We start from the raw sequence: 12,521 nt of genomic DNA, 5'->3' as shown, positions 1-12,521 counted from the left end.
TAACTCATTATTTATACTTTGCCTTCTCTACGAAGCTAAGAGCCTAATTTTATGCCCTATTGTAGCAACTATCCCTTATTTCGGCTTATATATAAAAGTTCTGTGATCGTTTCTTTTGCTGTGTTGGTCTTTCTTTTATGCTTACTGTAATGGCTTATACAGGTTTGGGCTGTGTGTTTATGTGTACATAAAGAAAATATATAAGTAATATGTAAGTGCCCCCAATCCCCAGGTATGATCTAATTGTTCTAATGCTTTTTAAAAAGTCTCAGTTTTTTCAAATAATTTAAAAATATGTGCTTGTTATAAAATATAACTGTATCTTAGTGCAAATAATAATGAAAAGTTACCCCTCTTTTCATTCTCCAGAGATATATTAATATTTCTAGCAGGAAAATTTGAAGTTCCAGTTTGCCCTAAGTTTAGAATTCTGTTATTGTTGATTAGGTTTACATTCTTTTGTTTTCATTTCTGAATAATTATATTTCTAACTAAGCAGAATGAAAACAATGTTGAAAGAGGATTACATTCTCTAATAAATTTTCTTTTATTGGTATAACAAAGACCAGTTATATATAAAAAATAAGTGTCATATTTTGGGGTTTTTTGGTTATTTTGAAGTATAATTGGTAAGTATGAAATCTTCCTAGCTCATTTTTGTTTGTTTGTTTTGTTTTGCGGTACGCGGGCCTCTCACTGTTGTGGCCTCTCCCGTCGCGGAGCACAGGCTACAGATGCGCAGGCTCAGCGGCCACGGCTCACGGGCCCAGCCGCTCCTCAGCATGTGAGATCTTCCTGGACCGGGGCACGAACCCATGTCCCCTGAATCGGCAGGCAGACTCTCAACCACTGCGCCACCAGGGAAGCCCCTAGCTCATATTTTTAGTAATTTAGAAAGACTCATTAAAAATTATTCAAAAGTAAAATATGATTAATTTCCATTTCTCTGAAGTTAAAAATAAGTAAATTCCAATATTGTCACTAATGTGCAACCTTTTTTTTTTCTGTTATAGCTCCCTCAAACAGTTGAAAAGGAAAGCAGATTTTGTAATTTTTCTAATATGCACTGAAAAAGTTCAAAATCTATTTTTGTCTTAAAAAGAAATAATTAAAATGATAAGGTCACTACCTTGGCCGGTATTCGATTTGTTGCTTCATTTAGATATTTATTAGTTATGAACTTACAGATTCTGTTTCTTTTAAGATCTGTTGGTTGAAATGGGAGGCTTCAAATTTGTTTCAGGTTTCTTTCACACTTTAGGTAGTTTAGAAGGATAAATAATCAGTGTTCAGATTTCTTAAAGTTGTATTTAATAATGTCATGATGGTTATCTTTCATTTCCATTTCTGTGTTACTACCTGGTTATTCTTTAGACAGGGTAAATTAAAGTAGGTTTGGGGAGGAAATAGCAAAAGTATCTGTTAATTGCTGCTTGAGCCAGGAATGGTGGCAAGAGATGTGAACAAAATTTTAGTGAAGTAGTTTTCAAACTTTTTAAACTGCAACTCACAGTTAAAAATATATTTTATATTTCATCCAGTACACAATTTAATGTATGTATTTATATACATAACATTTTAAGAAAAAATACCTTACTATGTGTATGTTGTCTGATATTTCTGTTCTTTTTCATTTAAAATAATTGCTGCTCACATCTCACTAAATTGCACCTAGCAGTTTGAAAAATGCTGCTTTAGTGTATTAATTACCCGTGCTTAAATTCGCCCTCTCTCAGCAAATAGAAAACTGAGTAAAAACACATTGTTGTTATGTACTAAATTATATCCTATTTTGAACATTTAATAAATAAAATAATGAAATATTTTACAAGCATTTTGTTATGATAAAATATAAGCAGCATTGCCTCAGTAAACAAGTTTCTCTGTAAAAAATGATTCTTATTTTAACATTGTATTTATAGTTTAGGCCTCTCTTTTTTTAATAAAAATTATTTAAACACTAATAGAGTTTATACCAATAGGTTATTTTTAAATGGAACCAGATTAATCACTGGGACTTTGTTTTTTTTTTTGAAGATTTTTCTTTTTTTTTGGCTGCACTGCACGGCTTGTGGGATCTTAGTTCCCCAACCAGGGATTGAACCCAGGCCCTCAGCAGTGAAAGCATGGAGTCCTAACCAGTGGACCACCAGGGAATTCCTTCACTGGGGCTTTCTTAATAAGGTTAAGTCTTAATGGAGAGGGGAAAAATTAGCATGTTTAGTCCAGAGGTTGGCAAACTTTTTCTGTAAAGGGCCAGCTAATAAATATTTTATGCTTTGCAGGCCCTAAGGTCTCTGTTAGTACTACTCATCTCTGCCATTATATTGTGAAAATATGTAAGCAAGTAGAATAACTGTGTTCCAATAAAACTTTGTTTATGGAAACTGAAATTTGAATTCCATATAATTTTCACATGTCAAGACCTATTTTTCTTTTGACTTTTTTCAACCATTAAAAAAATGTAAACACCTCTCTTAGCTTTTGGGCTGTAAAAAATAGGTGGTGGGCCAAATTTGGTCTGCCAGCCATGGTTTCCCATCCCTTGCTTTAGCCTAGAAAGGGAGAAAGTCAGTATTGCTCCCAAAAGGAGAAGTTAGCAATTGTGGTTAAGAATATGAATAATGATATTAAACCTCTAAGTATTTATATTTTTATTTTTATGGATATAAGAGCTATACATTTTTGTGTTGTGTTTATATTATATTTTGTAGACCGTTGATATTCATAAAGAGAAAGTTGCAAGAAGAGAAATTGGTATTTTGACTACCAATAAAAACACTTCAAGGACACATAAGATTATTGCTCCAGCCAACCTTGAACGACCAGTTCGTTATATTAGAAAACCTATTGACTATACAATTCTAGATGATATTGGACATGGAGTAAAGGTAAGTATAATTTTTGTCCAGCTTAAAAACAACAGCCCATAATGAAACTAACTCTTTAGAAAATTAAGCGTTTATCTTTTCTTTCCAGAGGATCAAGTCTTGGCCTACTTGTAGTTCTGAAGATTTCTTACCACTATAACTATTGTTATCCTTCTTTCTTCTTAGTATTATGTTGTCAAGTTTTAAACAGTCATCTTTGACTGAATTGTTTTGCTTAATCAGTTATGAAAATACCTCATATAGATCTGGAAATAAATGTGGTATTATATTTCTAATCTTTTAATGATTTAGTATGACTAATTAAAAATTATTCAGTATGTTATTAAAGTATTTGCTTTATCTCAAAAATATCAACAAACTTTTGGCATTAGTTTTCAGAAAGAACATATATAAACAAACATGTACTTTGAATTTTTCTAAAACAAATTTATCTCAACATTTTGGGTGAGAATAATGTAACTAAAACTAATATGTGAACTAGTATTTCCACTGCTTTTGAGTAGATAGTCATTATATATTTTGGCTATCTTTTAAAATGTATTTAAGTGCCTGCTATGTATGTAAAGTACCATAATCACAACTGAGGAGCATATAACTTTCATTTAAATTGGTGTTCGTTCTTAAGAAACTATTCAGAGCTTCAGCTAAGGATTAGGTTATTTAAAGTTTGCATCTCAGCAGTGATTTGAAAGACAGTGACTTTTCAAATGTGATGCTGAGTAAATACGTATATGCCTATAAGTGAAACTGTACAGTTCATGCAATTGATTTGTGTCTAATATAAGCAAATTTAAATTTAAAAAATATACCTCACACAAGTATGGCTAGAAATCGGTTAAATCTAACTTTAATGTAGATCTAGGTAAAAGAATATGTATGGTGTAAATTTTTTTAAAAAATCTTTTTCTTTCTTACAATTTTGATATAAGCACTATTATCTGAAATTTGATATTTAATTTTATAATGAACACCTAATGCATTTAGTTTACAGTACTAATTAGAGCATGTTAAAATAGGATGTACAATTGGATGGATAATTAATAACTGAAATTTATTCTAACTTGGGAAAATCTTTTGAGATTTATTTGAGGCTAACAACTGCTAATAGAAAATTTTAGGATCCTGAACGAATTTAATGATAAAAAGGCACTTAGAATATAAAACATCATATTTGTACTTCCCCACTTATATACTAAAAAGGTGATCCCCCAATTCTTATTTAATCCTCAAGTAAATGTTCTTTAGGGAATCTGTAGTCCCTTTCATTTTTTGTACATTTTAGTGTTTAGGGGTCACTAATTTGAAGAAATCTTTAATAAAGTTGTTTTTAAATAAAAGTGTCATATAATTTCATCACAAAACTCCTGTTCATGACACATTCTGCTTTAACCACTCTTTCTATGATCTACTGAAACATTATTTTTTAATGCTGAATGCTTAACTTGTTTTTTCTTTGTTTTTTTCCTTTCTCTTCACATCCTGAAGTTCCAACTAACCTTTCAATGCTTTTTTCCCTTACCTCTTTTATTTGCTCCATTTATGCATTAAGTGGTTGCTTAGATTTAAGGTAAGAGATTCCAGGGCTGGATTTCCATTCTCTGTTCTTATGTAGAATATTACATATGGGGAGTGAAGAGATATTTGGCACTTGGCCTTATTTTAAAACCAACAAATAGTTAGTTACTCTTTTTTATTTTATTTTTTTTTTCATGAAACTTTGTGTGTCTTCATGTTCCATGAGGGCAGATGTTTTTGACTGTTTTGTTCATTGCCCTATCCTGTGTGCCTAGAACAGTGCTTGACACACATTAGACACTTAGTAAATATTTGTTGACTAAATGGTTGTTTTGCAATGTCAGTATATTTTGTGAAACTGAAATGTAAGTTACCCTATCATAAAATGTCATTATGAAGTAAAATTAGCTGGACTTTTGTAAATGTAGAAATTTTGTTTTGGATTGGAGGGCTGCTAATGTGCTTCATTTAACTCTCCCCCTGTGTAATAGCCTTTTTATTCTATAAATGGTGTGCTTTATTATATACCTTGTGGCCACTATGTCATTATCTCTTGACTCTTAATCACTCTTAAAAAAATTGAAAATTGGAAAATATTCAGTGTTTTGGGTGTTTTTTAAGTTGCAGTATCATGTATTTTGCAAAAAACAAAATTAGTCTTTTCAAATTGCTATATAAATATTTCAGTATAAACTCACTTTAAGAGGTTTTCAAGCCGAGTATTATATGCAAAGCATCAAAAGCTCATGATAGTGTTTAACAAAATACAAGTTAAGAATTAAAGATATTTCCTTTTCTTACTTGTTTCAGTAACATTTTAGTATTTTGGAGGGAAAAATGGGAAAAGACATTCAAGAATAATCAAGAAGCCTGTCAGATAGAATGGTACTAAAATTATTGTCACCAAATCGATCATGCATTTCATTTTTGTTCTTTTTTTCTTAGCTGAATTCTATAATTCCTTTTCAAATATGTATTCTTACCATATACCCTGTTGTTTGCCATGTCTTCAGTGTAGAAAGTGATAACAAGAAGACAAGATGACTGAGATCTGAATCATTAACTAGCTACTAACCACGGCCACAGAAAGTTAACAGATCATGGTAGAGAGATGTGACTGGAGGAGCCCAGGCAGATGTACTTCATGTGTACATAAAAGTATATTGGAGTGTTGACTCCAAGCCCTCAGTCTCGGTGAGTGAGGAGATTACTTTGCATAAAATAGGTAGAATTAGACCAGAAGCTGTCCTTGTGGCTACCTTGGCTTTTTTCCCTTAAAGTCTGTATTCAGATTTTGGCTATTGATACATTAACCTCCAAAGTGATAGAAGTGCACAGAAAGATTAACTAAAGGAAAGACAAAAAAAAAAATGGACCAGTTCTTTCCCCTTAAAGTTTAGACCAGCTTGCCTAAGGAACTATCCCTAGCTCATTTCTTCCAAACCCTACCAGGATTCCTTCTTGATCTTTCTGGGTTCAGGATCTGTTCTGTGTGAGAGGCCAGAGTGAGTGGGAAATGAGAGCTTCCAAGAAAGAAAGATCTAATAAGGGAACATCACACTTGGATAAGATTCCTTAACATCTTTGCTCTTTGCACCAAAAAAGCTCCACTCCTTAGTACTGTGGCTCTATGTAGTTGTTTCTACTATATTGGGATGGGGTTGACAGGGTGAGAAGTATGTACCGTGAGGTCATCCTAGAAGCTAGAATGTGCCAGTCCTGTCTCTTTCTTCTTGTCTTTCTTTCTGAGTGTGTCTGTCATCTCTATAAACTTGTGGCACATAGTTAATAATTTTGGGTGAACCAAAACAAAATAGAGTGGAAAAAATATTCAGCATATAGCAAATCATTACTCTTTTTAATGTTGATGGGAAAAAATGAATTGCTTTAGAAGGTTGATTAATGGAATAATTGAGTATATTAAGATAGAAAATAGAATTTAAAAATGTTAAAGTTGGAAGGGACCGCAGATAGTAAACTAGTCCACTGGTTTTCCAGCTGAGATTTTTGGAGACCTGTGGATTATGTCAGGTGCCCTGGAAGTCTCCTGATATTTGATTTCCTCCTCAGCTCATTATGAGCTCTGTCTTTGCTCCCATTGTTGTCAGACTTGATGCCTTTCAGATATACTCTAAACAAATATCATACTTTGGGACAAGACACATGGGATTTGACTCAGAAGAGACCTCCATGCTTAAAAGTTGAACTTTTAACCTTTTATACAGCATGTCCTGGTTGTGTTTAATGGTTCTTTTCATCTAAAATTTGGGTTAACTTTTTTCAGTCGAATGAGAAGTTGTAGAGTTTAATTCATAAGACCTTTGAAAACAACGTGGTGATATTTTTAAAGAAAAAGGTATAAAAAGCCGATGGATAGCATGCCATATTGGAGGGGTTTTAATATGTACCTGAGGCCATATAAAAGTGGAATGTACCTTGAACTGGGGTACCCTTTCCCCACTCTTTATTTTAATAAAAGAGTTTTAAGACCTTGTTACTGATGTGTTTGAAACAGATATTTCTGTTGAAAGTTGTCACTAATGAAGCTAAGCTTAAGTACTTCTAAAATTAGTGTATTTACTTTAATGCAAAAAAAAATAAAGACTTCTGATCTGTTTTTGTAGTATTTATTTCAGATGAACATTGTACAAGCAGATTCTTAATAATTAATGAGGAGGGGTTAGGAGTTTCTTTTACAGTTAACACATTAAGAATACAACACTTCTGAAAATTTTGCTTGGGATCTTGAAGATCCATAACTTTATGTAAAAAATGGGCTAACCTTTTCACTTTGCATGTGACCTTGTGTGTCATTCCCTACAGTACAGAAGGATGATAAATTGCCTCTCACATTTCTAGCTCTCGGGTACAGCTGAGGGTTCATTGTTAAGCATTTATTCGATACAACACTTGGGAGAAAAACTCCACAATAACAGCAACTTTTGGAAGACTCATCTGGGTTTGCCTATCAGTTCCAGACTTGAGCCACCAATTCTATCTTGTCAAAAGCCAGTTGTTAGAAACTGTTTTCAGAATCAAGCAGAAGTTTGTCCATCTTTATTCCTCTTTTCTTCTTCTTACTTTATTTGTTCTTCCCCCCTTAATCCTAATCTCTTATTCCCTTATCTCTGTATTAGATTATTTTAGGACTCTTGGCACCTTAGGCTTTTTGTCTTTCTAACTCTCTTACTAAAAATTTTACATCTCTCCTGAAGTCATACTCGAATTCCTGATTTCAGCTTTGATCTCCTTCAGAGGATCTCCTGGTTCTTTTCCTGCTGGCTCTGAGAATTGAAGTAGGAACATATATCCTCTGAGGAGAGGGATAAAGATCTCTAGGAAGCCAGAAAATTATGCACTGGATGGAACTAATGGGGAACGATACTGGGCATTGAGCGAAAGCCTAGAGATGCTTGACCACAGCTGCTGCCCATTCTCACTACGCCACATCCAGACACAACCTATACATACTACTCCTCTTCTCTTAGTATATTTAAATCTTGCTCTTTTTAAGACTTGTTAACACTCCAGCTCAGATTTTTCTCTATGAAACCTTCTGTAGCCATTTTGTCTTGCATTGATATTTCTTTTTTGGAGATTTCGATATAATTTGTAGATACTACTTTTTGTTTTAAACATGTGGGTCTTAGTTCTAAAATAAGTTCCTTAAAAGCAGAGAAATCATTTTACAGACCTTTGTCTTCTTTTATTTTTCATATTCTTTTACCCTTGTGTCTAGTAGTCTGGTGGTAGGTAGTTCAAATGAGGGATATACCACAGATATCATTTTAGAATGTGTCTGTCACTGTTAAGTTGCAACAGGTCATCTTTTCGTGGGAGATTTCTTCATAGCAGAGGTGATGTGCTCTGAACTAGAGATACCTGGCTGGCCAGCTTTATAAAAAATACTGGAGTTCACAGGGTACTGGAAATCACTAAGATTTGTAATGAGTGTTATATATGAAATACATGATACTATATATATATATCAGGGTTCAAGGAGGGTATTGCATTTACCAAAAAAGGATAGAGCAGGAAAGATAGGAGCACTTTAGAAGCAGTAGTGAGGTATAATAATTGGCCTGATGGTTGGTTCTAGTTGTAGTGATCTCCAGAGTCTGGGAGAGCAGACCACTCTGGTCATAAAGGAATTGCTCTTACTCTCGGTATTATCTGCATTTCTTCATCCAGGCCAGTGGGAAACTATTTGAGTTGTGATCATGCATTAACTTTCATAACCTAAATGAAGTATTTCTTCTGTTCTGAGAGTTTCATTCTGGCAGGGAAAAAAAAGGGACCTTTCCTGCTCTTTCTCCATGTGGCTAACACCTGCTTCACTCAGCTCTCAATGATGACTTTTCCTTTGTGGCATCAGAAAATACCCACATTAATTGAAATATTGTTGGAATCAGCCATCAAAGTTTCATTCCAGTTCCCAAGTAAAACTTTGAAAAGTATCACGAGCACTCCTGTTCATGATTCAGGACCGCCAACTACACGTTCATGTGCCAGATGATAGTTTTGCCTGTGTGTATTACATTTTCTAAAGCTTCAAGTGGAATTGCTGTTATGGAGTGGGTGCAGTGTTGCTTTATCCTGAGTTTGTGGTATGTCCTCTCTCTCTAGTTAAGTTCCCCTTCACCACACTCACAATTCAGTCATGTGTTTTGCTCCTTTTCAGGAAGCGTTGTGTCCCCCTGTAACTTCCCTCAAAGTAGTTTTTAGAACCATGATGAGTATCCAGTAAGTAATTTTTTACCAAATTATTTTAGGTGTGAAATACAGTTTATTAACTTTTATCATAGGTGAGCTCTATATTATAATAAGTTTTGTTTGGCAATTATTCCTGTTCTTTTCCCTTTTCCTCAAATTAGATGGCAGTATGTATATTCTGCATAGCATATTCATTGTTTTACTTAGCGTAGAAACATTTTTCACAAGGAAAGCTACCTTGAAGAAATATTGAATACTCTTCTAGCTTAATACAGAGGTAGCACAGCATCAGTGAAGTATAAAATAATAGATTAGTTGGACATTCCACAGGGACTCTTTGGTTTCTTAAGTGAATTAAGTTACTCATGCAAACCCCATTAACCAAACAAATAGAACCATTTGACGATTCTACAGATCATAAAATGTATCAAGTTTTATGTATAGAAATGTCCACCAGATTTTAATTTATAGATTGTTTATTTTATGTTTTGGGTAGATTAAAAGACTTATAGAGAAGATACTGCAATTTAATCAAAACACCTTATATACCCAAACCTTAAACAAATCAAAGTTGGAAAGCTGTTTTCAAGTATTTTAGCTATTCCATGTATAGAATAAAATTCTGTTTTACTCTTTTTCTGTCCCTGCTCCTTTTCCTTCCTGTTTCTAGCAAATTGATGTAGTTTAGTGTTTGGCTCACCTACTTCTCCTTCATCACTTAAAGTGACTTTGGGTTTTATGTTGTTTAAGGTTGAGCTTAAAGGACTTTGGTTACTACTTTTAAAAATCTTCTGGTATCATAAATTAAGATATACAGTTTTAAAAGCTATTCGTTATTTGTCATATTACTCCTAAAATTTTCCCCAAATGTGGATTAATTTTTTAAAACTTCTGACATTTTCATTTTAAGATACAATTATACCCTCTGCTTATTAATGAGGGGGAGAGCAAGGATAAGTTAATCTTTATTCTTCCTTGATAACCAGTTTGTTTTGTATTTGTTGTTTAAAAGCAATAAAAAAAGGATTATAGATGAATGCTTAACTTTAAAAATATTGATATTTCAAAGGTATCATTTGTCATTAAAGATTGTTTTAACATCACACACAACTTGTTCACTGGGCTATTCATTTGAAGAGTTTGTTTCTTGATATATTATTTCTTGCCTATTCAGATAACAAGTAGTATATTAGGATTTTTAAATATTCCCTTTAAGCCAGAGTTAATTTTGTCAGCCTCAATACTCTATATAATTATGATTTGTTTTCTTAAAATTTATATTTTAAAATTACAAGTGTATTCTGATTTCAGAAGTCTTGCAGTTTCATTTCATAAGTATAATTTGAATACTCTGGATGTATTCTTATTAGAAAAGTTAAGATCCTGTTTTGAAGTGTTTGGAAATCCAGAATATTAGGGGCTTAAAATAGGGTCAGGTATGAACATATGTGGTAAACATTATTAACTCTAACCAATTGGTAATCTCAAACAACTTGAGATTGCATTTGATCTATATTTGTGCATGACTTCTCTTAACTCTTTAAGGTACCCAGATTTCTAGGGCTTTCTGTGTAAGTGCTGACTTGCTCCTTTGGTGGCATCCATGGTTCCCAAATCACCCAACTGTCCCACACTTGCACTTTCAGTTGGGGATAGAATAGTGAGGAATCACGGCTTAGCTCTGATTTAGGACTATGTTACATCTTTCCTATGCCTAAATTAATCTTCATTTTGGGCCTGAGTGGGTTTAATTCCCATTGGAACTAGGACATTGCCAGTGGCCATTGTACCGCTCACAGTTGAATGGGATACCTCAGCCCTACCTTTCTGGTTCAGATGTTTAGGAACATGCCTTAACTTCTGGCAGTTTTCAGGTAGGTGATTCCTTCATAAGAGAACATTAAAGAAATCTGAATTGTAAGGCTGATCCACAATTTTAAAAAATGGAATTTTCTCTGTATATGATATAACTTTATTTTATATTCTCTACTTACAATGGATCAAAACTAAAGTTGCATTTTTTTTGGGGGAAACATGTCTTTTGTTTTTTATGATAAACTTGCTATCTAAAAAACAAGGAATTGCATAAAGGCATTATTGTCTGATTGAGTTACTCTTTATAAAAACTAAAGTTTTTATAGTTATCCTATTTGATTTCAATTGAATGTAGTATCTTATAGTCTAACCAGTGATCTGTTGGTGTGATGGCCTAATGGCAAATAAAGTCTTTGCATACAACTTTATAATCATTTGAAAATCTCACGTTAGGAAGAGTCCTTTGAGTACAACTGTAGAATGATAGTAGAGTAGAAATTGCATATGAAATGCATGGCCTCTAATTTTTTTTCCTATTTAAACCTTCCCCTCCTTTGTTAAATAGCATAATGTTATTTCCTGAAAGTGCCACTTTGTTTCACTGCATACAGGTTAAATTGATTTTTCCTCAAAATTTTTTTAGGTGAGTACCCAGAACATGAAGATGGGTGGGCTCCCGCGTACAACACCTCCAACTCAGAAACCCCCCAGTCCCCCTATGTCAGGGAAAGGGACACTTGGGTGAGTATGTAACTAAGTAATAATTGAAAACCATTTCCTGTAGTGCTGTGTGGAAACTAAACAATATATATGTTTAAACTATTTTTAAATATTTGAAAAGAGAACATTTTCTTCCTAGGGTTATCTTTTTTGTGTGTAACTTTTCCAAAAGGAAAACATCTTTTATACTTTATACCTGGGAAACATCTTTATACTTTTTTTTTTCATCTTTATACTTTAAAAATATTTTGTTTAGAAATTATTTTTCTAATGCATTTTAAATTTTAGGTAAATCCTAACCTGAGTTCATGGCTTATTATAAATTACACTCTAATTCCTATTTTCAGAAAATTTTTAGTCTTTTGTATTATAGTTGATTTTTCTTATTCAAACTTGTCTTCTGAAGAAAATACTGTGCCTAATACAGAAGTCTGTATATCTTGTGTTTTTATGAGAATACTGAGCTTTCATTCAGTCTACAGACTTGGGCTTCAGATTTGACTTTGGGAGAAATGGTCAACTGATGGAAAAGCTTGACTTTTTTCCTCTATAGCATCTTAGTATAAAAACTTGGTTTATCATGATCAAGTGGGCATAATATCACCCAGAAGTGAGATGACTAAAATCGTGGTCCAGCTCTGCTCCTGCTGTGTCGTGTTGCATAGTAAGCCTCTTAGCAGTTCAGTTTTTTCATCTGTAAAAGGGGGTAATTTGTCCTTTGTCAACTTTTCAGAGTCACTGTACCATGAATTGGATTTTTTTTAAATGTGTAAGACAAAATGCTTTGACTACCATTGGCTTTGTGATATATGCTTAAAAGTTTTTAATTGGCAATCTTGATTTTTGGCCCCCTCACCAAAAAAAAAA

The 12,521-nt window shown here is 33.3% G+C and overlaps 1 protein-coding gene across 38 annotated transcripts in view; it reads left to right on the top strand.

Moving 5' to 3' along the window:
* ABI2 (abl interactor 2) overlaps nucleotides 1–12,521 on the top strand; it is a 103,376-nt gene that overhangs the window by 56,117 nt on the left and 34,738 nt on the right. For 29 of the 38 annotated variants that reach the window (XM_060152271.1, XM_060152260.1, XM_060152256.1 and 26 more), the window contains 2 exons: nucleotides 2,715–2,891; nucleotides 11,578–11,675. In XM_060152271.1, coding sequence (XP_060008254.1) covers nucleotides 2,715–2,891; nucleotides 11,578–11,675 — 275 coding nt within the window. Of the gene's footprint in view, nucleotides 1–2,714; nucleotides 2,892–4,440; nucleotides 4,459–11,577; nucleotides 11,676–12,521 lie in introns of all 38 variants that reach the window. The other 9 variants (XM_060152283.1, XM_060152282.1, XM_060152272.1 and 6 more) reach the window with 1 other exon arrangement.

This window comes from Lagenorhynchus albirostris, chromosome 6 (assembly GCF_949774975.1).
Source record: "Lagenorhynchus albirostris chromosome 6, mLagAlb1.1, whole genome shotgun sequence".
NCBI classification, from domain to species: domain Eukaryota; kingdom Metazoa; phylum Chordata; class Mammalia; order Artiodactyla; family Delphinidae; genus Lagenorhynchus; species Lagenorhynchus albirostris.
Note: the sequence above shows the minus strand (reverse complement) of the source record. Positions and strands in the feature narration are given on the sequence as shown.